Genomic DNA, 26,188 nt, shown 5'->3' on the forward strand with positions numbered 1-26,188 from the left:
GACCCTATGCTCCCGCCTCTCACGCTCTTTCCGGAGTTAAATCGTTATCGCGAGATTTTGACCCCACTATTAGCTGAGTTGTGCGGTTGCTCAGTCTTTTCTTCCGCGCAGTTGCAGAGGTAGGCGGTTGTTGCCTGTTAGTGCGGAGGTCGAGCGGTTCCTCAACGCAAACCTCCCAGGCCTGGGTTGCGGGCTCGAGCACGTTGCTGAGGCTTTTACTGAGCCGGCGCTGGTTGGTGCAAGCGGTCTGCTGACTTGTATGGGAGAGGAAGAGGACAAGGCTGCCCGGGCCTGGTGCGTGAAGGAGGGGTTGCGCTTTTAGCTTTCCCCGGGATCCCCGCGTTGCTCTGGGGGATCGAGCCGAAGGAGTCAGGCCCTGAGGGTGGAGGGCTCGTGGTTGTTGTGGGCTTCGGGTGTAGTGGTTGGACTGCAGCCACACATAACACGGTTATAATGTGGGCGTCCTCCAGTGTGTCTGAATTGTAGAGGTTATAGACAAGTACAGGTGTTCTGGGTTAACAAGTGCGAGGGAACACTTAGGCCGTTTTCTGTGCGGAAAGTTAGGTGCTTCTGGAGATAGTCGCCCCAAGGTCTCATGGTGGTTAGAGAGGAGGTGTTAGCAGCTGTAGGGGCACCATTAGGCCACGTGGCCTCGCAGAATCTCGGAGTAGGAAGGACGCTTCGGTGGGAATGCTTTCTAAATAAGTTTAAGAAAATGTGATTTTGAGTTAACTACACCTTAACCTGATAATGTTCTAATAATATATTTTTTTAATTTAACCTCAGAATACCACCAGTGCCATTGTACCCAATTTTGTCGAATTTCAGTTTTGAACATTTCATGACTTAGTTTGATCATGACTTAGTTTTAACTACAATAAAACCATGAAATTACTATGTGGGTCCATTGGACATTGAAAATCTAAGATCTCTGTGACCTTACTGATGTCTCACATTTTAAATATTTTGTTAATTCTAAGATATCTTTCATCTTTACTCATTGGTCATTCTCAAGTATGTTAACACTATTAACAATACAAAAATGGAAGAATGGTGACATCCTCCGTAGGGGAGATGCAGTGGAGTTAAATTGTCTTTTTTAGATTATTTCCCCAAACTATTGTAAAATCTTCAAGGAGTTATTTTTTTTTAAAGGAAAATGAAGGACATTGTTGTAGTCCAACAGGCTCATTGAAATATGAGAATAAATTAATAACCATAATGATAAAGACATCTGTAAGAAAGGTTTCACAGTGATTTTGTTGAATCACAGTATGAATGGGAAAAGGCCATAAGTAAAATTCCAGACCAGGAGTTTTAAAATAGTGTATTGGATTGAGATAGTAAATCATGATTATTTTTCCTGATATACTGAGACCAGACTCTGCTTTCTGGTTTTCTATGTAAAACTTCTAGGAGTTCCCATCTGCTCTTGGAACATGGCTTTTGGGTCATTGATTGTACATTATACTTGTAATTGCATATTGCTGTATGGCTAATGATAAAACTATATTCCTGTTATGGAAAGAGGGTTGATATTTTGGAGGGGAATGACATTACTTTTCTAGAATCTTTTCACAGGATAGCTTTAGAGGCACAATTGAAAGATAAAACTAATCAAAATTTTTCGATTTTAGAATTTGATCTGAAATGGATGGTTCCCACATGAAAATTAATGTTAAAGGGCCTTGTAAATGGTTGTGCCTTAATTTACATGTAATGGCATAATCTGACTGCGTCAAATTTTGTATTGCTTGAATATCAGCTGTTTGTGCTGGCATTTATTTGTTAAGGGAAACTACATATGTACTGTTTTATGTTGTCAGAAATTCAGTGAAAGCAAATAAGTGATGAATAACAATTTTGTGAAGGACTTGGAGAAAACATCAGGAATGGATTCTCTGGACTACATTACAGCATCTGACTCAGCTATGGAAATTGAAAATCAAAGGTAAGTGTATTTTTTTATATCAACAGCAACCACCAGCTTTTTACTGGAAAACACTTGATTCGATGATAATGTTTACTGTATTTGAATTACCGGGAAAGCAAGCCATTGTAGATGATGAATGATGGTACAGGTAATTTTCAAGGATTAGAAAAGAAAAAAATGGTTTACATAGACTGGCTTTGGTCTTCGGAAGAAACTTATATTATTGGTAATAAGCATTCAGTTATTTAAAGAGGAAAAAACTAATCCACCTCCCCCCTTTTTTCCCTAGTGATAACTCTTCCTCTGGTAGCAGTTTATTTAAAACTCAGTGTGTTCCTTATTCACCTAAACGGAGGCCAAGAAATCCTATTAGAAAGTGTGTTCGTTCACTTGAAAGTGTTCAAGCAACAGATTCATCCAGTGACTCGTCTTTAGAACCAAGACCATTGACTTTAAAAGCTATTTTTGAAAGACTTAAGAAAAAGAAACGTAAAAAGAGGAAGAAATATAAGCCAACAGGAAGACAAAGGGGAAGACCAAAAGGAAGGAAAAACACGAGGTCACAAATAAATAAGAAACAATTTAAAGATAAAAGACAACAGTTATCATTTTTGGAATCAGAGAATGGAAGAAAACCATTACCTTGGAGAAAAATTTTAACTTTTGAGGTGAGTTAACATATGTGGGTGCCAATAGTTAAAGTGCCTGAAATGGTTTGTTGGTCACTTAGAATTTAGATGTGCCTACTTCAGCTCAAATTTCACTTGGGCTACTGGGTGAAATTTTCACTGGTAAATTCATTGACTATATCTGTATATGTATACCTTCAAAGCTGTTCATATAAAATCCCATGATCTCATCCTATCGGTTTTTTAACATCATCCCTAAAACTCAAATGATTCCCGATTATAACCTAGGTCAAACCCCAACTCCTTCCATGTTCAGTGACTTCAGTAGATTTCATTTTCTCACAAATAGAGTGTTCAGTTTCTAACAGAATTGCCTCATAAATGCCCAGTACTTAGCAGTATACTCTCAAGGACTTGAGTTAATGTTTGCATAGTTAATTTTTAATTCCTTAATTTAGAATCTGATTTATTCGAGGGGATTAATACTAGTTTACCCTATGTTTTTTTTTTTTTTATCCTCACCCCTGGACATTTTTCCATTTTTTATTCAGATAGAGCGGGAGGAAGAGAGAGAGAGAGAAACATCGAAGTGAAAGGGACACATCAAGTGGCTGTCACCCACATGACCCAACCAGGGCCAGGGACAAACTAAAACCGAAGTACGTGCCCTTAGTGGGAACTGAACCCGGTTTCTCTGGGCTGCAGGCCAACGCTCTAACCGCTGGGCCAAACTGGCAGGGGCTAACCCTATGTTTTAAGGTAATTATAATTAGCATCAGAAATGTGTTTATCTACATTTAACTCTTTAGTAATTCTCAACAAAAGATTTGTGCTTGATTCTCTTGGTACCAACTTTGATGAGTCTGGTAACTTTATAGGTAGTAGTGAATTCTTTTTACAACCAGCATTTGCTGTATTGTGAGCTGCATATGGCAGAGTAGTTAAGACAGGATCAGTAAGGGAATCCTTGCCATTTTGGAACACAGGATATCTGGTCAGGGATGGAGAAAATTTTTATTTTGTAAGGCCATGGTTTAATTTTTTTTTTTTTCTTTCTGATGTGTAGCAAGCAGTGGCAAGAGGATTTTTCAACTACCTTGAAAAACTGAAGTATGAATACCACCTCAAGGAATCCTTAAAACAGATGAATGTTGGTGAAGATTTAGAAAAGGATGACCTTGATAGTCGTAGATACAAATACTTGGATGACGATGGATCTCTCTCTCCTATTGAAGAGTCAGCGTAAGTTTAATCATGTCAAATTATGGTCATAAATTTTATCAAATTAAGTGTTTTTACATTTTAATGTTAATTCATCTGTATGCTATTAATTTGTTTGTACTTTAATGGGAAATACAAAAGGCCATTTGCGTTATAACAGTTGAGCTATGAGTCTGGCTCATGAGAGCCAATTTTGGGTGTTTTACATGACAGCATAATTTTTCCCCTTGACTGGCACTGCTATTCAGTTGTGTATCGTGACCATCTACTATCAATTGGCTTATAGAAGATTTAGTCATCTGAGTGGTATTTTTATTAATTTGATGATTTTAGTAGAGTCCATTTATTCAAAATTAAAGTCTGCTACAAAGACAAACAATGTAACATTCCCAGAGAAATTGTACTGCTTCTAGTTAAAACTGAGTCCCATTAGACCCAATTTTAGGTTGTTATAAATAATAAGCTGGCCTCAGCTTTCAAGAACAAAGTGGTTAGGGAATGAGGTTAAGGGAATCTCTCTGAGATACTGGGATGTTAATTATCAAAGGAGCACCCTAGTTTCTCTAAGAGGGTGAGATCTTTGTAACGCTTGGGAGCCCTGGACCCAGGGACAAAATAAATTGGAGGGAGATATGGGATGGGAAACAGCCCAACTATAAAGTATGGTCAGGCTTGGAAGGGAAGCTTCAGTTGGCTCCCCAAGAAACATTTGTTTTCTTCGTACAACTTAAAATCCCTTTTAAAACACTCATAGGGTGTGACCCTATGGAACTAGCTTAAACACAGATGAAAATAATACTGAAAAAATTAAGAGATTGGGCTTCTTTCAGAGCTCAGTAAATAAATAGAAATGGGAGTTGAGGTTTCAGAGGTAATAAATATTTTAGTAGAGAGGTACATTGGTGTCTTCCAAGGAACTGGGTTGGCTGTGGGGTCTTCCAAGGAGCTGGGTGGCTCTCCTAGAACCCTGGATCAGATTTTAGAGATCTCCAATTTATGTCCATAGTCTAGTAGTCATTATCCTGGAGGTTTGGTGGCTTAGGATGTTTCAGTTTTTTATCTTCATTGTCATGTAGGCTTTTATGTAGTTGATGAAGATGTCTAACTCTGATGGTATTTTTAATGTTACAGAGGAGAGGATGAGGCTGCAGCAAATCTTGAACGTGATGATGAATGTGATATTAAGTTGGTGGTAAGTGACATTTTTATCCTAGTTACTTTTGGGAGGGCACCTCGGTTACAGAAAGAATTTTATCCAATAGTTATTGTCTTAACAGTCTGTATTTAATTTTGGAATGGCTTCATTACATTTGGTGTAGGAAATGCAAAAAGAATATATTTGGGGGATAGTGGAGTGTGACATGGACTTTTCAATACTATTGTTAAGTTTTATACGTGCATTGCTACTAGAATATCAAATAAGAGTAAAAGGAGACGTTAATTGGATTTTAACATCTTAGTCTCCAGATTGAAATCACCTAGAGCTCAGTTATGTGAAATTACTAATGCAGTCAAGTATTAGTTATTGCTTAATATTGGTATCTTTTATGCAGGAGAATAATTATTTCATAATAAGTTCTGAGTTACCAAAGAAGAACTGAAGAAGCTGCTTTATCTAAAAATCAAAGTCCAAAAACATGGGACAGAAGACAGAATGGCCTGAAAAGGAGACAGGAATATGAATGCCAAGGTAAAGAGAATGGAGAGAAAAACTTGACAGAAAGATGATGTAAATGTATATGACATTTTCATCTAAGACAAAAATAAAAAGAATCTAAGCAAATTTGTGAAAGAAACTGCTCAAGAATGAAGTGATTATTGGGAAAAAATTTAAAAATGAAATTATGCACGTACAAAAATTTAGGCATTTAATAGTAGAAGTAATATCTTGCAAAATAATAAGGGTCCTTCTGTTTTTGCCTGTACTTGTTTATTTCAGGGAAAGAGTTTAAAGATACAATTTGAGCGCTGAATCAAGTATAGAGATTGTAATCTAAAAAGAAAATCATAGTTACAGTAATCACTAATGAATAGCAACCAGTCACCCTTCTTGGGATATCTGAATCCTTCCTTTAATGTATTTTTATCCAAGTATTATTCCGACAAATGTAACCTTAAGTGTCAAATGTTTAGTGCTGGTAAGAATTTAATAATTTCCCCCTTTTAATAGCCTAGAATATTTCAACCATCATTGTCTTCTAGCACCACTGTTTATTATCGATTGTAGTGGTATATATATTGCATTTTACAAAAGCACTTGTGTTTGTTTTTGTTTGATTTGTGGACAAAGACTACATACAGGTGCAAAAAATAAAGCCTCTTTTGCAACCCAGAACTCATTGTTCAGTATGAGTTTTGATACATATAAGAAGGAACATTATACCTAAAACAAATGTTGGTATCTGGACTGTAGAACTAATAATTTAAAAAGCATAGACTAGCCCTGGCCGGTTTGGCTCAGCGGTTGGAGCGTCGGCCTGCGGTACAGAGAGACCCGGGTTCGGTTCCCGCTAAGGGCACGTACCTCGGTTGCAGTTTGTCCCTGGCCCTGGTTGGTTGTGTGGGTGGCAGCCACTTGATGTGTCCCTTCACATCGATGTTTCTCTCTCTCTCTCTCTCCCTCTGTCTCCCTCCCGCTCTATCTGAACAAAAAATGGAAAATTGTCCTCGGTTGAGGATTAAAAAAATTAAAAAAAAAAAAAAAGCATAGACTAAGCGAAATCTCAATCATACTGATTTGGTATCTTAATTTTAATGTTGATAATGACACAAAGATGACTTTTTTTTTTGTAGGGTTTTACCTTACATGTCTGGACTTAAAAGGTATGTCTTATTCTGTGAGATTTTGGATCAAATTTGTTTAAACATAGCACATTGTCAGATAATCTAAATCTTCACAGGTTTCATTATTAAAGACTTTTTGCCAACTTTTAATTTCTGTTTATGACATAACTTCAGAAAATGAATCTTAGGAAAATCACTGTTTTATAGTGACACTGTGCCAGCTTCACTTGCCTTGCACATAAGGGTCAGAAAACTGTAAACTGGGCTATAGCAATAACTAGAATCTTGGATATTCTCACTTTAAGCATACATAACGTTTAAATTAATGCATGATCTAAAATGAATTAGGTATAATACTGTAATACTAGAAATAACTACACCAAACACAAGATGTCATAAGTTTGGATTGTATGAAGTTCTCAAATGATTAAGAACATAAATACAGCCACATTAACACATTACATTTTTTCCCATTTTTTTTATATATTAAAAAATTTTAAGATATTTTATAGAGATTTTCAATTCTGTGGCAAGTAAATTTTTTGCTTTGTAATCTGGGAATTTTGTAGGCAAAACATTGCAGTATCCAAGTTTATAAAAATCAAGACTTCAAATTATACATGGATATTTTTCCTTTGGATTGTCTAGAATATAGCTGTTTGGCATTTTGCATGTTTTTTGGTGGGGATCAGTATATACCCATTTCTAAGCAGAGTTGTTAAAATCCTTACGTGATTAATTTGATGGGATGATTTCTTTAAATTTATTATAAATGGGAGGATGCTTGACTTCTTACACAGTTTTGAACTCAAAGTGGCTGAGCAGATCAAATCTAGTTGTCCTTCTGTGGAATCTTAGACTTGGTTTTGTCTTTTAAAACGTGTAAATAATGATTGAGGTCTATCCCGATGGGGTTTTTTCTGTAGACCTGCGTCGTTGGAAACGCCTCATAGAGGAAATATGTTGCTTCCTTTATTCACAGAACTAAGTGTTAGATCTGTGGGAAGGAACTACAAGACAAAGCTGCTAAAACTATGAAAGACCTAATCTAATTTTTTTTGGTCTTAGGTATTTGTATCCTGACGATCTACTAATCTAGGGAGTGATAGATAGCTTTGGTAAGTTTTAGTTGGTGACAGTGTAACCTTAGGTACCACTGCAGTTCAGATGATGAATTTAACTGTTCAACTGCTGAATGATACAGACATGAACTAAAACAAAATTCTGACAGCTGAATATAGCTCTGTATAGGTTTTATTATTTTTTTTATCACACACTCTTCAATATTTTATTTGGTGTTTTTATCTGTAGGAGTGAATATGATTTGAACTTACTCATGTTTAGAGGTAAGTGGAACATTTAATTTCTACTCATTTAAGGGTTCAGAGTTGTGAAAAAAAATGCAAGTTGTGAGTAGAGGAAGTCCTCACTTAACACTTTTGATAGGTTCTGTGACTTTAAGTGAAATGGTGTACAGGAAGCCAGTTTGACCACAGGCTAATTGATAACGAGAAGTTCCTATGGCATCTAAAGTTTATAATGACACACTGAACAAAAGGATGTTAGTCAAGGATTAAACAGCATTCCTTTAGTGTTGTGAACAATAGTTGTTTAGGTATAAAACAATTGCAAAGATCTCGATGAAAATATTTGCCATAATTGTATTTATATACAGAATTGGAAAAAGAATGAAGAGACTGCATGTCTAGGGGCACCAAATGAAAATGTCCCTTTTGCACCCTTTTATTAAACTGACAGTTCCATATGGCTCCATCCTAATAAACATGTAGACTTGGATATGTTAAAATCAAGGAATTCCACCTAATAGGTTGAACAACTGTGACCTTTTCTAGTGTAAAGAGAGACAGGATACAGATAAGTGTGACTAGTTTTATAGTTTATTGCATTAATGTAGGTTGCTTCATTGAAATGACAATTAGGAATTTTTCACAATTAGATTTATTCCTCAGATACCGGAAATAGATGTGTTTCTAGTTCAGTCACAATGCACTGCATGGTATCTGCATTCAGCAGTTTATTCCTGCTGGGTGTTCAAAGGACAGTGCAATATAAATTCAGTATCTGGCATCGTTGGTTTTCTTGGCTTTGTGCATGTGAAACCTGGTATTTTTATTGACACATTATAGGAATAGTTTCTTACTGTTCAGTTAGACATAATTCTTCAATAGGAACTAAAGCTTCTCTTTTTCTAGGGTGTGTGAAATTGAGAAGCCAGGCCGATCCATCTACTCTGACCCTAACTGTGTAAGGTGTACTATTTCTATTTCTGTTGTTTCTCGGAGCTTTTACTTTGATATACACAGATGTAGAAACCTTTTGCACAATGTACATATAAGCTTGAGAGAAACTTTTATGAAGCCTCATTCTAGATTAAAACAGGCACTATTTTTGTACATGGTGTCCAGAAATTGTTAATGTGGCTACATTGAGACACAGGTTATGCTTCCATCACGGTACTTTTATTGCAGTGGTGACAATGAGACCTGTGACACTTTGCTAGGCTCAATGAGTAAAAACTGGATGTAATAAGACTTCAATTTTAGAATAACAGATCTTGACTCACTTGCTAAAATAACAATGTGCTTCTTAATGTTTAACTTCCAGGGTTCTAAAAGTAAATTGCATGAAGAAATAGGGTCCCAAAGATACAGGTAAGATTTTAACTTTTCTTCAAACTCCCTCCTAGTTTATAGGAGACTTAAACTCCTTTATACAACTTCAGTATTAATATCCTTGAATTTATTTTATCCTTACAGTAGCCCATCCTGGTGGTTAATTATTAGCACAAGGATTAGACGTTAAAAAAGGCCACCATGTGTTTGTACTGTTCACCAGCATGATGTTATGATGATGAGCAAAATGTTCAACTGCTCTGAATGGGCTGAATGAAAATAGCCATCTGAACATCCGTGAAAGCTCAAGATAAAAAGTTTCCTGAAACATACACATTTCCAAACAGCTGCCTTTGCAGTTTATGATCAGTGTGCATTTCATGAGTTTGGTTGTGAGTGGAAATGGATTATGGCTTAATTTAAAGATTTGTTCAAAATACTGAGTTTAAATGAACTGGATTGAAAAGATGTTTATTCCAACTATTTGCAGTTTCCATACATGTTAGAACTTCCAATACATGCTAGTGAGAACTGGTTTGCAGGATCTTTGGGACTGAAATGAACCCCCATTTTGAAAACTCCAACTTGAAAATCTTTCTCCACAGGTGGGGAATTGTTGAAGTATGTCCATATTCAAGTGTAGCTAAAAGAAGATCAACTGAAAGAACTGTGGCAAGTTATCTGTCTTTATTTTACCAGACCAAATTGTCGATGTATAATGGTCATTACCAAGGCTTTTAGAATGCAGTTTCTCATTTGCTGTGGACATGACCACAAAATATTTTCCCATTAGGTTTTTTTTCCTGCTACATTGGTAGCATTCAGCCTATTGGGAACATTTTCTTAACCCTTGTTTTCATTGTCTAGATTAACACTGTCCAATATAAATACAACACAAGCTATATGTAATTTTGAAATAGGCATTGGTAATTTTTATATAGCTGCCTTAGATCTCTGGAGTCTTGCAGATGTCCTCTGTCTAATCCTTCTAGGTTGCTAGTGACCAGATAGTTTGTGATCACACGATCATCTTTATTGTTATTTAGGACTACTGAAATGACAACTGGATTGAGCCAAAAAAGGTATGTACACATTAGAAAAGATGTTAATTTATAGGTCATTTCAAAGAGAGCTTACGGGACCAAAACCAGGAGCTCTTAACGCTGTGACCTAAGATCAAAGTTCTCCATAGGATGTAATAGACACTCTGTAGTGTTACGTTTTCCTGAGGAGATACAAGATTTCACTACTTGTATCAATGGTTAGTGATGTGGGAAATTAAATAAAAGTTTAACACTGCCTACCCTTCTTTTACAGGGATTAAGGAGTCAAACTCTGGAGAAACTAAGTCAGTGTGTGGAAAGATTCAGAACATGTGGAATTCCTTAAATAAAAATTTATTAACTTTAAATAATTGTGCCTATGTTACAAATAATAAAAACCATTTACACTTTTTGTAAAAAGTCAGCATGTATTTTTGGCTCGGAGTTTCTCTAGTGTTTTCTGTGGAGGGAATAAAGGTAAAATTTAGCAGTTTCAGTTGCGCTCCTATATCTTTGACATGAAAAAGAAATTGGCAACCTGCTCACCTTATGAAATTCTTTTGCCCTTGCTCTGTTTTGGGCATATGCATCTTGCTTTACCTTCTCTTCCTTCTGCTGTTTGACTTCAGCTAACTGATTGTGTAACCTGTAAGGAATTTATATGGAATTCAAGATAGCTAGTTCAGGAATGGGAATATTATTAATAATTATAGTTATTATAAGCACACACATAATATACCTTAGAGCTCTTTGGTGCGTAAGGGCTTGTGCAGTCTTTCTGTCTTCAGGAAGTGACACTCGAACTTTATTCACACCCTTTAGGTGACTTGCAGATAAACCTGAGCAGAAAACAAGTAATTTGAGAGATAAGACAGAATCCCTTTCTGAGAATGGATACAAATGTTTTTGGGAACATACCTGTAGAAGGTCTCCCCTTAATCACTTGGCTTTCTGAATTTTTAAAGACACGTATTTTATTCCTTATTTCTTTCTGTCTCTGGCAGGATCTCTCTATAAATGATTTTTTTCTCTTTACAAATGCTTCTTGTAAGCTTCCTGGTACAGGTGTAAATTTTGGAAGGGTTTCTAAGAGGAAAAAACCACAAACTATTTTCACGTCATTGAACTTTAAAGGCCAGCAACATGCGAGATTGGAGGCTATGAACCTGAATAAGGAACTCCTGCCAGCCCTTGGGTTCACTTGACCATTTCAGATGCTCAAGTCGTACCTGCAGAAACTGCAGTTGGCTTCTCCACAGAAGGATCTGATACAGCTGGATAATCCGAGTTTTGTGTTTCTGACACAGGTGGAAATTCACTCACCTAATTGCAAGAAAAGGCGTAGATGAATTTATCACTTTTACCTCAATGTACAGCAGAGCTTTAGCTAAATCCTGCTGGACTAGACTGTTTTGGCAAGGGAAAGTCTATAATAAACATAAGCAGTTTTATTCATACTAAAGGCTTTATTTGACCAGCAGTACTAGAGAACAATTACTAGCCCTCCATCAAAGCTTATTCCCATCCTGATTACTTCTAAGTATCTTGGAATACTTTCAAGAAGTGAATTCCATTCTAATTTTGTGTCAGGCCACAAAAAAACACTTGCATCAATCAATGAATTTATCTATTAACCTGGAGCCCTTCTAAATTAGAATTAAATTATGAGCCAGGCAAGAAGCAAATAGTTTGCTTGTTGTGGAAGAAAGTGGGAATGTGCAGGCAACAGAATTTGAAATAATCTTTACTTTAAAAACATTGACTCGACATCCTTACCTATCTGGAGCACCTCTGCTACCTCACAGCTTTGAAACACAGTATCTTTCATCGGGAAAGGAAGGCAGGAGTTCCAGCCCAAATCTGAATGAAGTCTATAGCATCAGAAATACATGTATTTAGGAGCATTTGAGATCTTTTTTTCTTGGCATGTGTTGCCAGTTTTGGCTCACATAAACTCCATAAATAACATGTATTTGCCCTGGCTGGTTTGGCTCAGCGGTTGGAACGTCGCCCTACAGTCCCGAGACCTGGGTTTGGTTCCTGCTAAGGGCATGAACCTTGGTTGTGGTTTGTCCCCGGCCCTGGTTGGGTTATGCGGGTGGCAGCCACTCAGTGTGCCCCTTTCACATTGATGTTTCTCTCTTTCCCTCCCACTCTGAACAAAAAAATGTAAAAATGTCCTTGGGTGAGGATAAAAAATAAAAAACTTATTTATGAGAGGCTTTTCTATTTCCTGTCAGTTTCTGGCCTCCTGTTTATAGTTTACTGCACTTGCAGTAAACCTAACGGGGAAAGAAATTCATTTGCAAGTAATTCTAATGGTAGAAAAGCAAAAAACTGACTATCCTATCCTGTTCCCCAATTCTCAGCTATTGGTTGCTGTGGAAATGAGGTGTATTTTTATTAATGAGAACTATAATATTTACCTGAAAACTTTTTGCCTCATTCTTTTCATCTAAGGTTAGGTTTGCAAAATCCACTTCAGCAATACTGTTATCACTGGTGCTTACTAACGAAAGTTCTGGTTCTTCCATTATACCATGGCCAGACTCTGTCTCCTGTGTAGTAAAATTAAAAAGGAAACCATGTCCAAAAATAGCCTCAAACACTCAAGATGTGAAAATAATGCACATTATAGAGGAAGAACAGCATGGCAGTGCACCCCCACTTTCAGAAGTACTGGAGAGACTTGGAGATGGGTGAAGTAACTGAAAATTGTCAAAAAAAATCTACAATGATTACAGACCCAAAGGATCACAGGGCTAGGCAGATAAGTACAGGTTAACTGGGGGCCCTGGAGAACCAGAGCTTTTAGCCTGTCTAAAGGGAGCAGTGCTAATGGGTTGCAGCCAAATGTACGCCACTGCTGACAGACTAGTTTTTAAAGAGAAATACCATCTTTAAACCTTGAACAAGAATTTATCAAAAAAAATCCAAAAGCCAAATTATATCTGTGGTCCAGATGTCACCCTTATTTTCAATCTCTATTATAACAAGCATGTGTGGAAGGGCAAACAATACTATATTTAGGAGTTGAATCGATTGATGCAGCAATTTTCACCTGGTGCACTGTGGCACACTGGTGTGCTTGCAAGAATTTTTAAGACAAGTTTCCCTTCAGTTGTCAAAATGACAACAGCCAACATAGTAGTTATCGAATGTGAATGAATCTAAGTTAGACCTATTTTTTTGGACAGATTGACAAAAAATAAATTTTTCAGTGTGCCGCAGAATTTTAGTAATTAGTTTGTGTGTGCCATGAGATGGAAAAGGTTGAAATCTACTGGTTTAATTCAATGCAGAGCATTGAGGTTGAACACTGAAAATGCTGAAGCATAGGCTGGACACTTCCTCAGGGAAGCCAAGAAGGGATATGTGAACTGGGAGGAAAATATTTTGTGAACTTCAGAGATCTCCAAATTTAGAGATGTCTGATTACAAGACTGACTACCTCAGGTATGGTAACAAGTAGCCTTGTTCTTTCTCTTGAAATTTGTTTTACAAGTACCCCTGGTTCTGGACTTTTTATGCTTTCTGTTTAATTTTTTTGTTGGATATCATTTTGCCTTCCTTCTCTGCCTTTGATTGAATTAAAAATATTTTCTATGACTTCATTTTATTCTCTGCTGGTTAGGAAACTATATTTTTACTCTATTAATAATTACTCTTAAATTTATACCATGCACACTTAACTATATATGTGTATGTGTATATATGTATGTCTTTTACCCATATCTTAACAAAATAAACACACAAATATTAAAAAGAAGACTTGCCTGGCCAGTGTGGCTCAGTGGATTGAGTGTCATCCCATGGACTGAGAGGTCCTGGTTAGATTCCCCATCAAGGCACATGCCCAGGTTGTGGGCTCAATCCCCAGTAGGAGGCGTGCAGAAGGCAACGAATTAATGTTTCTATCTCTCCCTTCCTTTCTCAGAAAATCAATGGAAACATTAAAAAAAAAAAAAGTCTTCCTTGAAAACCACTCTAAATGCTATTTATACAACACAGATTTCACTCACCCAGATGGGAATAGAGCTCTGTAGTGATAATGATCCAGAACTGAAAAAGAACTCTGATTGTGATGGCCGAGACAGGGTTGGTATCATTTTTGGAGTTTCTGCTTTAGCTGAGTTCTCAAAATATTTTTCATTCTGAATAGTTAATGAATATGGTATCTGAACGGAAGTTCCCATCTCCACTGTTCTTATACATAACTGTGAGTCAATTTCGGGTACATGTGGATTTACACGGAAAACTCCACAGGTTCCATTTTTTTCCTCTTCAGTAAGTCCTTGACTTTGTAACACTTCATCAACCCCTCTTTCTGATAGTTCTTCAAAGCCCAGTTTTTCTTTTTGGCCTTCTAATCTGTCTTTCACTGAGTACTCACTAGAAGTAGAACCACATGGAGTGCTATGCTGTAAATTTAACTGATGAAATACATTAGCCTCAGTAGATGGAGTGAAGATTGAACTTTTCAAATTTCCTATAGAGAGCTGGAAATGAACATTTCCCCCCTTATTTTGTAATATTTCAGTTGGGTCAGAGGAGTACTGATTTTCCATGCCTTGGGAAGAATCTCTTGCTTCAATGCTAAAAATAGTTGGTAGATCAGCATGCTGGCTCCCCTCCTGTGAAGAAAATTCTGGCAGAAGCTGTTGAAAAGATTGTTCAGATCCTGCAATAAGAAGTTTAAGAAATCAGTTAATCATCATATGTTAAAAACTTGAATACAGATACAGTCCCAAATATTTTGAATATATTGCAAAGTTTAGTTCCTATAATTTTAGTAGAGAAAGTTGATATATGTAAATATGAAGAGAAACCTAAAAAACCTAAAGTGATTTTCAAGTAACTACTGAGCACATCATGCATTTTCTCCCATTATTATTATTGTTTTTTTTGCAGGAAGAGCTCTCCTAGTATTATTTAATTTAAAAAATACGGCTATTCGACACAGTAAGATTTTCCCTTTGTGTGTATTTCTGTATATATAAAATTTGTACAAAAAGTTTTAGAAGGATACTTAAACTGATGACTATAAGTGTTGAGGTAGGGAAGCTGAGCAAGAAGCAGAACTTTTCTTCTTTGATCAAATTCACTACTGTGAGAATTACCAAATGAGCATACATAATCTCTGTTACTGAAATGAATACGCAAAGAAACAGAACTGTGACACTGGGGGCAGAGGTGTGAAGACAGAAATGGAGACAAACTTCTAGGTACAATTTCCAAGAAAAATGGACGAAAACAATGAAGAAGAAAAACATAGGCAGTGGTTCTCAACCTTCCTAGTTCCCTTTAACACAGTTCCAAATGTTGTGGTAACCCCCAACCATAAAATTATTTTCGTTGCTACTTCATAACTGTAATTTGCTACTGTGATGAATCGCCATCAGAAATACGTGTTTTCCGATGGTCTTAGGTGACCCCTGTTAAAGGATCGTTCGACCCCCAAAGGAGTCGCGACCCACAGTTTGAGAACCGCTGGTACAGGGTTTTAAACTCTTTCTAATTTAATCATACATACCCTCAAAAATATTTTCTGTGCCAAAACTCAGAGCTGCATTGTGAGTCAGGTGCGGGTCAGGCTGCTGATCCAGGCTTGTGTGCAGAGGAGAGTGCAGGCTGGCCCTCCTCAGTGCTGTGAAAGAAACCGTACTTTTGGAGCACACAGTCGCATGGTGGCTTTCACATGAAGCATCTGAGCCCTGATGGAAAACAACAGGGAAATGCTGAAGTGCTGATTATGTGTTACAGGTTGAGTCAATAATCATGTTCCTTTGAATTAGTCTTCCTTAACTGCCATTTTACTGTTACACTAATAATTTGCTCATTCAAACCCAATTCTTCTATATCAATCAATAGAAAAAAGAAGTCTTAAGAGATTATTTAAAGAACAAATTACAGCTCCCCAGGGCTCTGGGGCTCTAAGTAAGATGGCTACTGTCCTATGAGGGAGTGATTCAGCAAAAACTCCCCGTGCCCTCCAAATTCCAAGTCTCTCCGCACAGTTTCAGTCCAGTCTGCCCTCCCTCTGCCGGAGCCCAAGCCATTCATGCATCCATCAGTTGAATGTGACCTGACCAGGGACTGAACCCACAACCCCAGCATATCAGGACAACACTCTAACCAAATGAACTCCAGGGTCTACAGCCACACCACTCCGAACGTGCCCAGTCTCATCTGATCTCAGAAGCTAAGCAGGGCTGGCCTGGTTTCTAGAACCTTAACTTCATTCAAACCAGTGAGCAGACCCTGATGTGGGCAGTGCAGAGGTTATTTTCCTGATAAGGGATATGGGGCTCAGGGAGCTCCAGCAACTTGCTCAAGGTCTCACAGCAAGCTAATGGCCAAGCTGGGACCAAGGATCAAGACTCCTGACTCACATACATACATCCCTAGAAGCAGCAGCCCCCAAGCGCTGGCTCTCTCTAGGCTGACTAGTTGGTAGCTCTCGGATTGGGACTGTACAGCACCCATTCCACTCCTAAAGCACCCCAGTTTCATTAAGGGAAACTACCTCTCCCCAACTGTCTTTGGGGCAAGCAGTCATTCTTGGCTCCTTCCTGGCACTGCTACTTTCATCTGGTTTAAGTCAAGAGGGTCAGCCCCCTCCTCTCCTCACCTGGTGAATCAGTGAAGACACATGACCCAAACTGCTCTTTCCAAGGACACTGACTCTGGCAAGGACAAGGGAATGGATTCTGGCCATTCTTTTTGTGGCAACTGCAGTTGTGGGGTTATTGATATCATCCCCAGCTCTGTCCCTGTTAAATGACTGCTTTGCCTACCCCCTGGTTCTTGGTCCTCAGAGTTCCCTTAATTCTGGCTGACCCAAGCCTGCTCGGTGTGTCTTTCATCAATTACGTAGGCTTCCACTGGCCTTCGAAAAATACTCTTCACTTGAGTTTCTGATGCTCACACCAGAACCTTCTCTGATTATACACCCAAGAGCGGAAACTCTCTCCCCTCCTCTCAATTCCAAGCCTCGCCCCAATTCCTTCCTCAGGAGGATATTTTGGGTCCCCCAGAGCTAATCCCCACCTCACCTGATAATACATTTTTATAGAAAAGCAAACAAAAGAATATGCTCTCTGTAGTACAAGTGGTGAAACTATTGGAGGATTTCATTTTCTCCTTTTTGCTTGTCTTTGTCCCCTGAAATTTTTTTCCATCTCCACCTCTCCATTCTAATTTAAAACATAATTATTTATGGATTAAAAACACACACACACACACACACACACACAGATTACAAATTAACCAGATTGAGTTTAGGACATGATGAGATCAATTTCTGATAAGCAGGAATTATCTTGACATCTGGATATCAGGATATGGAAGTAGAAAGACCCAGGTTTGAATCTTGGGTCTGAGCACTTCTAGAGATTCTGATTTAATTGGTATGGGGTACAGTCTGGGCACTGGGATTTTTAAAAACTTCCCATATGATTCTAATTGGCAACCAACATTAACCACCATTGTGCTATTCTAACAGAAGAAAATTTGACAAACTGTTCTTGGAAATTCAGTGAAATGAAGTATCTACTTTAACATACCTGGTAAAAGTCTCTGCTCTCTTGAGAAATCCCAGAGGATAATGATGACATATCAAAATCTGGCTGTGGTTCTAAGGGTTTAAACAGCTGATGATGCAAGTTTGGAAAAATGTATTCTAGTTCTGGAAAGTCAAGATCAACTGTTGGAATTTTGAGAAAAAAGATGAATTCATTTTAAAAATAAGGTCTAGAAAAGTAGTACTAAGAATATATTTTTAAAAGCTTATTTTTAGGTAAATCCTATTCAACAACATCCCATTTTTTTCATTACTAACAGATGTTTTCAAACTAGGTCCTATCATCACATTATACAAAAAGTGGGTACACTCTCAATGACAAAAACCTTTCACAAATATGTCTTCCTTTCTACCAGGCCCAAAGTTTTATAAGTTTAATTAAGAGTAAGAGTCCAGCCCTGACCGGTTAGGCTCAGCGGTTGGAGCGTCGGCCTGCGGACCAGAGAGTCCTGGGTTCGGTTCCCGCTAGAGGCACGTACCAAAGAAAAAAAAAGAGTAAGAGTCCACTGTGATCACTGCTTTGCTACAAGCTCTGTCATTCTCACCTAGCTCATTTCAGGTCAATGATTAAAAAAAGAAAAGCTGAGTGTTAACTATGGGCCAGATGTTGTATTTATGTACATTATCTCATTTAATCTCTAAGATCCCTCTTCCTGAGTTCTTGTTCTCAATATTGTCAACACGTACTGCCCTCAAGCTGTTATAGATAACTCTGCAAAGGTAAAGGAGGATGTCCTGAACTCATCCTCTACATGTTCATCAGTGAGTCTAAGTGGTTCCAAGTCCCCTCTTCTCACTCAATGCCCTCACAGTTGTCCATCGCATAACTGCGCTGCAGTAGGCCATGAAAAAAAACATGGAATTCAATCACTACTCAAACCTAAAAGGGATGAAAATTTAAAAGTTATAGTTTATATTAAACTGATAAGAACAGATACTATACTTGATCTTAGCCAAAAGGCCAAGAAGCGATAAAAGTTGTAGTTTATATAAAAGTATTTGTCCAAAATAATTTTACCCCGCAAGTCTGTTTTTTGGGTCATCAAATCTGCTTCATTTATGTACTTGTCTATTGTCTGCTCAATGTGTGCTTGACCAGACATAAATTTTTCCACTGCAGGCAACAGAGGTTGATAAGCATCCCAAGAATCCCGCCTTTGATAAATAACGTGTGATGGAGGAAATGTAGAACTTAAACTAACTGCTCTCCTTTGCCAGCAGTAGATTCTTGTTCCCTATGGTTCACAGGCTCTGAAAATGACTCCGGAAGTTGAGATTAATGAAAATATTTAATAGTTTGGTACTTCCTTAGAGACAAATTTTGGTGAGAGGCATAGCAATATATATTGATAAGGGATCAGTGCAACCAAGCAATTTGCTCAGATAACTTCCCACTGAATGGGAAAATGTAACATAGCAGATACTTCTCACAGCATTGTGGGGACCCACAGAGCATCCTAAGTGTCTGCAAACCTGATTTCCAGTCATGTTTAGAATATCATACTGTCCAATATTCCATGAGGCATAACAACTTTTACTTCTGTGACTTAAAAAAATCCCTCTCAGCACAACGTGAAAAGCAATGCTTGCTCCCATCACTGTACTGCAACTGAACTGGTGCTGGGCTTTCAGTTTATTTACAGATAGTTTGACATTATTACCTGGATCTGTAAAGCTCAAATCTGTGTTTTCGTTACTTAAACTCCCAGTAGAAATAGTTATTGAAGATAATGGCTCAGGATAAATCTCTTGTGCTTCAGCCTAAAATTAAGGAAAACATCAGACCACAATGTAGGAAGTAATATCTAGAAAAAACGCAAATCACCAATATCAGCAGTTATCAATTCTGAGCTCAGATCAAGTGTAGAAACCTTCATAATTACAAAGGTCAGTGATTAAAGCTTTTCATCATTGCTCAGAACTGATCAGCCTTTCACACACGTTCCCCACCCCCACAAATATCATTCACCCATCTGCAAGACCTCAGTTATCCACTGTCACCCTTACACACACACACACACACACACACACACACACACACACAATTTTAAATTATTTTATGCTTTTGCTTCTCAGAACTACAGAGATCATGCATCAGGTAGACTGGAAGGTCTTCCGATGCTCAGATTTGGCTATTTTCATCACTGATCCACTTCAGTAGGAGCAGATCTCAGAGAACACACACTTCAATATTTCACAACTGCTGTGAACTACACGAAAGAGCACATAGAGCCCAACAGCTCTAACAATGTAGTGCACACTAAGACATTGCCAACCTCATTCTCTGGCTTCCCAGCTGGACGCAGATACATGTGCTCTTCTTTGTCCACAGCATAACTTAACACGGCAGGGTCCTCAAGCACAGCCTCCTCGATCGTGACTGAAATGGGGAAAAAAGATTTGGATTATGACAAATCAAATTCTTAGCACCAGAGGGTATCATTTCCTGCTTTCCTAAAATTTTCTTTCATGTTTTGCTTCGTGAAATCGCCTTATCTTAGATTAAAAACAAAAACAAAACAGAAAAAGAAAACAACATTTTATTATTCAAACATTTACTAATCAGCATGATATACTTTTTCCCTGGAAAACTGTAGCTGTCATTGTTATTTATGAGTAAAACCTTTTTGAAGAGAGCTCTGCAATCTACCAAGAAGATTCTCCCAGAGGAGAGATGAGAACAAGGGAGCATTTGAGTAGTGGTAAGAAGTTAAAAATAAAAATGAGATAAAGGAGCAAGGTCAGTTATTTAAGACATTGAACAACTCAGTGAACAGGTTCCTGAAAGTAGTTGGAAGAGAAATAACTTTCATAGGTTTGGAAATGGTTCAGTGGGAGTAGAAACCCATTAGGAGGTTCCTAAAAAGGGGAAGTAACATCACGAAAGCAAGGCCTTAAACAGAGCAATCTTTCCATGCTATGAGGAAGGCAACCTTTCTTGCTTTCCTTCAGAAGCAAAGCACCATTTCCTGCCGTTCTACAAAACCAAGGTGTACAGAGCTTGAAGTTAGTGATACCACCTAAAAAGCTACGAAGAAAGAAAGGAGGTGATGAGGACCTGAATAAAGTGGTAGGTAGGGAATGGAGAAGTAACAAAACTTCTAAGACAGAACAATACAAATCTGGGGAAAATTATGAGGAGAAAGGCAGCCTGGGAGCCAGGCACTGATCTGGCACTGTCAGCCAGACCCTGGTGTTCTTCTGTTACACATGAACAATTCCACAGAACATCAACATCAGAAAATGCCACTCTGTGACCATCATGGATCAAGACAAAAATGAGACTGCCCTCACTCATTTCTGAACAGAGATAAAATCATGAATACAGCCCAGACCACAAACATGACCAAGCAACTCATCCTGGCTAATTAGCCTCACTCTGTTAATCATATCTCCTAAATGAGAACTTTTAGGTACCCCAAAATAGAATCATCCTGCTCCCTGATAATACCAATACTAATAATCAAAGCCTTATTTCCTTGACTCCTCCCCATAATCACCTAATAGAAGCTCAAATCTTACAGTAAATCTTTTTTAACTGATTTGAGAGAAGGGAGCAAGGGAAAGTGAAAGAAGGAGGGAGGGGGAAAGAGCAACATCGATTTGTTGTTCCACTTATTTATGCATTTATTGATTGATTCTTGTATGTGTTCTGATGGGGATCAAACCCACACTCTTGGCATATTGGGACGACACTCTTAACTGAGCTACCCAGCCAGGGCCCAGCAAATCCTTTCTAATTTCTTCTTATTGAGACATCTCTACCTTACTTTTTTGGCTCTGGCCGTTTTTCACAGTGGTTAGAGCATCAGCCTGCAGACCAAAGGGTCTCAAGTTTGATTCTGGTCAAGGGCATGTACCTTGGTTGTGGTTAGGTGCCCAGCCCTGGTCGGGGTTTTGTGAGAGGCAACCAATTTATATCTCTCTCATGTTGATGTTTTTCTCTTTCTCCTCCTCCCTCCCAATCTGAAGAAAAATGGAGAAATATCCTCAGGTGAGGATTAAAAAAAACAGAACAAAAAAGCTGTGGTACATTTACACAATGGAAGAAAGAGAGATCTCTCATCCTTTGAGATGACATGTAGGGACCTGGAGAGTATTATGCTAAGCGAAATAAGCCAATCAGATAAAGACAAGTACCACATGATCTCACTTATTTGTGGAACATAATGAACAAAATAAGCTGTCAACCAAAAGAGATCCAAAATCGAAGAAGTAGGGAACAGACTGACAAACCTGAGGGGTGGGGGTGGGGGTGTGTGGGAAGAGATAAACCAAAGAACTTATATGCATATATACACAACCAAATGACATGGACACTAGGCTGGGGAAGGCAGGAAGAGGGTGGGATTGGAAAGGAGGGGGGGGGGGGGTCAATGGGAAAAAAAAAGGGGACATCTGTAATACTTTCGATAATAATAATAATAATCATAAAGATAAATGGAGAAATATTCTCGGGTGAGGATTAAAAACAAACAAAAGAAAACCCAGTTTTGTTCAACTACAGGTGTGCTCCAGGTGGTCTTTGGCTAGAGGGTATCAATGGGTAGAATAAAAAGGAAATACAACTGTCCTTTAGCTAAATCTAAAATAATTGCATAATAAAGTTTTATGTGTCAAAAACTATATACAATTCATGGAAATTATATTCTCTGCAGTTATTTCAATCTCCAATTTAAAAAAAAAAGATGCTAACGACAATTTTTCTATAAACTCTCAAAAAGGAATAGGTCTCTCTCATCTGTTACTCTATTCTATAAATGCAACTAAGATAATCACTCAAGTATATGTGACAGCTAAAACAAAAAGAAATCTGGTTAGAAAAGGCAACAACTTAAAAGGTACTTTAGAACTAATAAAGCAGTACTAGAACTATGCTTTGTATGGTCAGTAAGCATAACATAAATGTAAAACTGCTTGTTACATATGTGCACAAATTCAAAAGCGAGGAAATTAACACTGGCTATCTTTGGGTGGCACAATGAAGTAATTTAATGTTTTTTCCTTATAGCCCTCTTTATTTTCCAAATATTTAAAAGTAAACAAAATAGTTTATTTAGAAAGCCTCATATAGAATTTTTTAAAGATATTATTTAACAGTACTTAATTAAATGTGAATTGTTATTAACAGGGATAAACACAAAATTTGTAGAGGCTGCCAACTATAACAACCTCATATGTTCAAATACTTCCTACTAGCAATTATTTAGTGAAACAACTGAAAAGCAAAATCAGCCCTGGCCGGTTTGGCTCAGCGTTTGGGGCATCGGCCTGCGGACCAGGGTCCCGGGTTTGGTTCCTGCTAGGGGCACGTACAGGAAAAAAAAAAGTAAAATCATTTTTTTTTTTTTAAATTTTTTTCCTTTATTGATTTTAAAGAGAGAGGGAGAGGGAGAGAGAAAAACATTGATGAGAAAGAACATCGAATGGCTGCCTCCTGCATGACCCCAACTGTGGATCGGGTTCACAACCTGGGTATGTGCTCTGACTAGGAATTGAACCAGTGACCTCTTGGTGCATGGGTTGATGCTCAACCAACTGAGCCACACCAGCTGGGCCAAAATCATTCTTTAAATAAACTTCACTTCCCTCAACTTTTTCTGCACAGAATACATATTTCTTATTTTTTAAAAAAAATCTATAGATGAATATATAAAATAGAAAGTGAAACCCAGTCTCTAAAAAAAGTTGCACCAACCCTTTGGTGATTATCATCCAGGCAATTTGCAATGCATGAACACAGATTTTCCCCGTGTCATTTAACATTATTTAACACTACACAGAACCACACAGTATGGGCACACCATAATGATTCTATTCCCAACAGCCACTGAAGTTACTTACCATTTTTCATTACAAATAACACTACAATAAATATATTTTGTCCACACACCCCGGGGCACAGCAACTCCACCTTCAATTTCTTTACCTCTCACCTGCTTTATCAGAATCATCACCACAGGCATTCTCCTGGGCAATCGGATGAGGGTGAGCAAATGAATCATGGTCCAATGGGGTCCCAAGGAAACTTTGTTCTCGACTTACAGAGACCCTCAGGGGGTCTCTGTCTTGATAAAAATCTGGTTTACCTGGAAGGGAAAAACAACGAACTCATTCAACCCCCACTTAAGTTTCTTGTGCTAGCCAAAACTAAAATGGCAATTTAGATTATGGGGCAAAACTCTATAAACAGTTAAAGATTTGATCTATGTAGCAAGAAAATAATAACCAGTTATCATTAACACAGGACTTTAAATTATTTTACTTCAACTTTACCGAGTTTTTAATAATACACCTACTTAATACCAGATAATGCTTTAGCACTGAATCACAAGAAAAATGCCTGGAGACTTTACTAAGCATTAATAGTACTATAAGATAAAATATACTTTCATAATATAAAGTTTAAAAATAGTCACAGCTAATCTGTGGTATATATAAGAAATCAAGACAGAGGCTTAACTGGGGAGAACTGAGAAGACAGTAATTGAGAGGGTACCAAGGAAGGATTTATGGAGTTCTCTAACATTCGAGTTCTTGACCAGGGAGGTGTACATGGGGGTGGTTATTATAGTGATAATCACTGAAATAAACACCTATGATATATGCATTTCTCTGAATTTTATACTTTGATACAAAGATAAAAACAACCAATCAAACAAAGGAATGGGAGAGTCCCAAAAGTGGAAGCTAATTTACTATGAACCTCACAAAATTTGGTAATTAAAGGTACCAGGTATTGCAAAAGGAAAGTATCAGGGAACTAAAAACAGAGAGAATGCTTAAAACTATATACTTGGGCCCTGGCCTGTGTGACTCATTTGGCTGGAGCATTATCCTGTACACAAAACACCGCAGGTTCGATTCCTGGACAGGGAACATACCAGGTTGCGGGTTTGATCCCCAGTCAAGGTACACACGGGAGGCAACTGATTGATGTTTCTCTATTTCCCTTCCTCTCTTTCTCTCTCCCTCTGTCTCTCTCTCTTGCGCTCTCTCCCTTTCTTTCTAAAATCAGTAAGAAACAAAAACTATGTACTTGGAACAGATCACTCCCATCTAGGGACATCCTTGTCCTTCAACATTATCACCAGAGACCACAGTTTATTCTCTGGAGAAACTGAATCCAATATATTCTGAATTCAAGGGGATCGGGCACTGAAAGGCAGAAGGGTGGAAGGAAGAAAACAGAATACCATTACAAAATATAAAGAATTAAAAGAAAGTCTGCATCTTCAACCCAGATCCCCCAGGTAAGCTAGCAGCCAGGCTTGTATCAGGCTTGGAAGATCTTTCTTTGAAGAAACTGAACTATAAACTGACTTAGGGAAAAGAACTACAGATACTAACTTGAGGGTTCCATGTGAAAAGCCACCTTTCCCAATGAAGTTCAACAGTACATAAGGCCACACCTATAGAATTCCCAATTGGCCTTTTAGCATCCCACTCCAATATGCAAGGTTTTAAAGAAAGCCTCTAAAATATGAGACAGAAAAAAACAAAAAACAAAAGAACTCAAACAGAGAAAAATACAGAAACCCAAACATAAATACAAACTATAAATACACAAAGTAATGTTTTGCATCCACAAAAAAATAGAAAAGGGGAGACATCTGTAATACATTCAATAATAAAGATGAATTAAAAAAAATATAGCAGAATGCTATGAAAAAGGAAATAAAAAAGTATCAGGTAAAAGAGCAAGGTTTTACAAACTACAATTTTTTTTTTTTGTCCTCACCCGAGGACATTTTTTTCCATTTTTTTGTTCAGATAGAGTGGGAGGGAGAGAGAGGAGAGAGAGAGAGAGAGAGAGAGAGAGAGAGAGAGAGAGAAACATCGACGTGAAAGGGACACATCGAGTGGCTGCCACCCACATGACCAACCAGGGCCGGGGACAAACTGCAACCGAGGTACATGCCCTTAGCGGGAACCGAACCCGGGTCTCTCTGGACCGCAGGCCGATGCTCTAACCGCTGAGCCAAACCGGCCAGGGCACAAACTACAATTTGATACTCAAAATTTCTTAAGAAATATTAGAAAAAAAGTTAAGGAAATTCTCCCAAAAAGTAGAAGCCAAAAGAAAAAGAAATGAACTACAGAAAATTGGAAGATCAATATAAATCTGTGTTTTTGACATTACTTTTATCATCACCCACCTATAAGGAGCATTTTTTTTTAAGGCTTTTAAAAAAACTGCCTCCTAACTCCATGACCTTTTAATAACTATATATATATATCTTTTTATATATTCCTGTGCTTTGGTATATAAAAGGAGTTAAGACTTTTTCACCTCCCCAAGAACCAATTTTCATCCCTTTTGGGGGCAATAATACTCTTGTTAAAAATGCATGATGTAGGTT

At 37.9% G+C, this 26,188-nt stretch overlaps 2 protein-coding genes, 10 non-coding genes and 1 pseudogene across 13 annotated transcripts in view; 9 read left to right on the forward strand and 4 right to left on the reverse strand.

Annotated features, from left to right (window-relative positions):
- The first annotated feature begins 115 nt into the window (after positions 1-115).
- On the forward strand, positions 116-10,632 carry TAF1D (TATA-box binding protein associated factor, RNA polymerase I subunit D). 2 transcript variants are annotated; one of them, XM_036260117.1, is made up of 12 exons: positions 116-701; positions 1,827-1,951; positions 2,223-2,601; positions 3,629-3,804; positions 4,915-4,975; positions 5,337-5,473; positions 6,577-6,606; positions 7,879-7,913; positions 8,781-8,832; positions 9,193-9,239; positions 9,806-10,282; positions 10,518-10,632. In XM_036260117.1, exons 2-6 carry the CDS (start codon positions 1,851-1,853, stop codon positions 5,382-5,384), a joined length of 765 nt encoding a protein of 254 aa, XP_036116010.1. In that variant the 5' UTR covers positions 116-701; positions 1,827-1,850; the 3' UTR covers positions 5,385-5,473; positions 6,577-6,606; positions 7,879-7,913; positions 8,781-8,832; positions 9,193-9,239; positions 9,806-10,282; positions 10,518-10,632. The 2 variants fall into 2 exon arrangements, with proteins under 2 accessions (XP_036116010.1, XP_036116009.1); XM_036260116.1 differs by having other exon boundaries at positions 116-294.
- Positions 6,036-6,162, forward strand: LOC118629185. Its single transcript, XR_004959421.1, has one exon. It is a non-coding gene; the product is annotated as a small nucleolar RNA SNORA40 (small nucleolar RNA).
- On the forward strand, positions 7,460-7,590 carry LOC118629168. The gene has a single exon (XR_004959410.1). It is a non-coding gene; the product is annotated as a small nucleolar RNA SNORA18 (small nucleolar RNA).
- Positions 7,729-7,800, forward strand: LOC118629191. Its single transcript, XR_004959427.1, has one exon. It is a non-coding gene; the product is annotated as a small nucleolar RNA SNORD5 (small nucleolar RNA).
- LOC118629160 lies at positions 8,574-8,711 on the forward strand. The gene has a single exon (XR_004959402.1). It is a non-coding gene; the product is annotated as a small nucleolar RNA SNORA8 (small nucleolar RNA).
- On the forward strand, positions 8,945-9,082 carry LOC118629165. The gene has a single exon (XR_004959407.1). It is a non-coding gene; the product is annotated as a small nucleolar RNA SNORA1 (small nucleolar RNA).
- On the forward strand, positions 9,426-9,497 carry LOC118629159. Its single transcript, XR_004959401.1, has one exon. It is a non-coding gene; the product is annotated as a small nucleolar RNA Z40 (small nucleolar RNA).
- LOC118629167 lies at positions 9,920-10,041 on the forward strand. The gene has a single exon (XR_004959409.1). It is a non-coding gene; the product is annotated as a small nucleolar RNA SNORA32 (small nucleolar RNA).
- LOC118629161 lies at positions 10,315-10,441 on the forward strand. The gene has a single exon (XR_004959403.1). It is a non-coding gene; the product is annotated as a small nucleolar RNA SNORA25 (small nucleolar RNA).
- Positions 10,599-26,188, reverse strand: part of CEP295 (centrosomal protein 295) — a 47,427-nt gene continuing 31,837 nt past the window's right edge. The window contains exons 18-29 of the mRNA XM_036260111.1: positions 23,762-23,914; positions 20,102-20,205; positions 19,487-19,586; positions 17,809-17,948; positions 15,777-15,957; positions 14,266-14,924; positions 12,670-12,801; positions 11,473-11,566; positions 11,162-11,329; positions 10,983-11,082; positions 10,790-10,889; positions 10,599-10,703 (exon numbers count right to left, since the gene is read on the reverse strand). Of these exons, the coding sequence (XP_036116004.1) occupies positions 10,665-10,703; positions 10,790-10,889; positions 10,983-11,082; positions 11,162-11,329; positions 11,473-11,566; positions 12,670-12,801; positions 14,266-14,924; positions 15,777-15,957; positions 17,809-17,948; positions 19,487-19,586; positions 20,102-20,205; positions 23,762-23,914 (1,970 nt within the window). The 3' untranslated portion in view covers positions 10,599-10,664. The remainder of the gene's footprint in view (positions 10,704-10,789; positions 10,890-10,982; positions 11,083-11,161; positions 11,330-11,472; positions 11,567-12,669; positions 12,802-14,265; positions 14,925-15,776; positions 15,958-17,808; positions 17,949-19,486; positions 19,587-20,101; positions 20,206-23,761; positions 23,915-26,188) is intronic.
- LOC118629208 lies at positions 18,632-18,798 on the reverse strand (annotated as a pseudogene).
- Positions 19,673-19,742, reverse strand: LOC118629175. Its single transcript, XR_004959415.1, has one exon. It is a non-coding gene; the product is annotated as a small nucleolar RNA U2-30 (small nucleolar RNA).
- On the reverse strand, positions 19,896-19,975 carry LOC118629176. Its single transcript, XR_004959417.1, has one exon. It is a non-coding gene; the product is annotated as a small nucleolar RNA U2-19 (small nucleolar RNA).

This window comes from Molossus molossus, unplaced genomic scaffold (genome assembly GCF_014108415.1).
Source record: "Molossus molossus isolate mMolMol1 unplaced genomic scaffold, mMolMol1.p scaffold_m16_p_13, whole genome shotgun sequence".
Classification (NCBI taxonomy): domain Eukaryota; kingdom Metazoa; phylum Chordata; class Mammalia; order Chiroptera; family Molossidae; genus Molossus; species Molossus molossus.

Bases quoted from the DNA above. Each gene is read 5' to 3' on its own strand.
- TAF1D (XM_036260117.1), top strand. From the start codon at position 1,851: ATGAATAACAATTTTGTGAAGGACTTGGAGAAAACATCAGGAATGGAT. The intron at 1,952-2,222 runs GTAAGTGTATTT...TTTTTTCCCTAG, and splicing joins ATGGAAATTGAAAATCAAAG to TGATAACTCTTCCTCTGGTA. The intron at 4,976-5,336 runs GTAAGTGACATT...TCTTTTATGCAG, and splicing joins AATGTGATATTAAGTTGGTG to GAGAATAATTATTTCATAAT.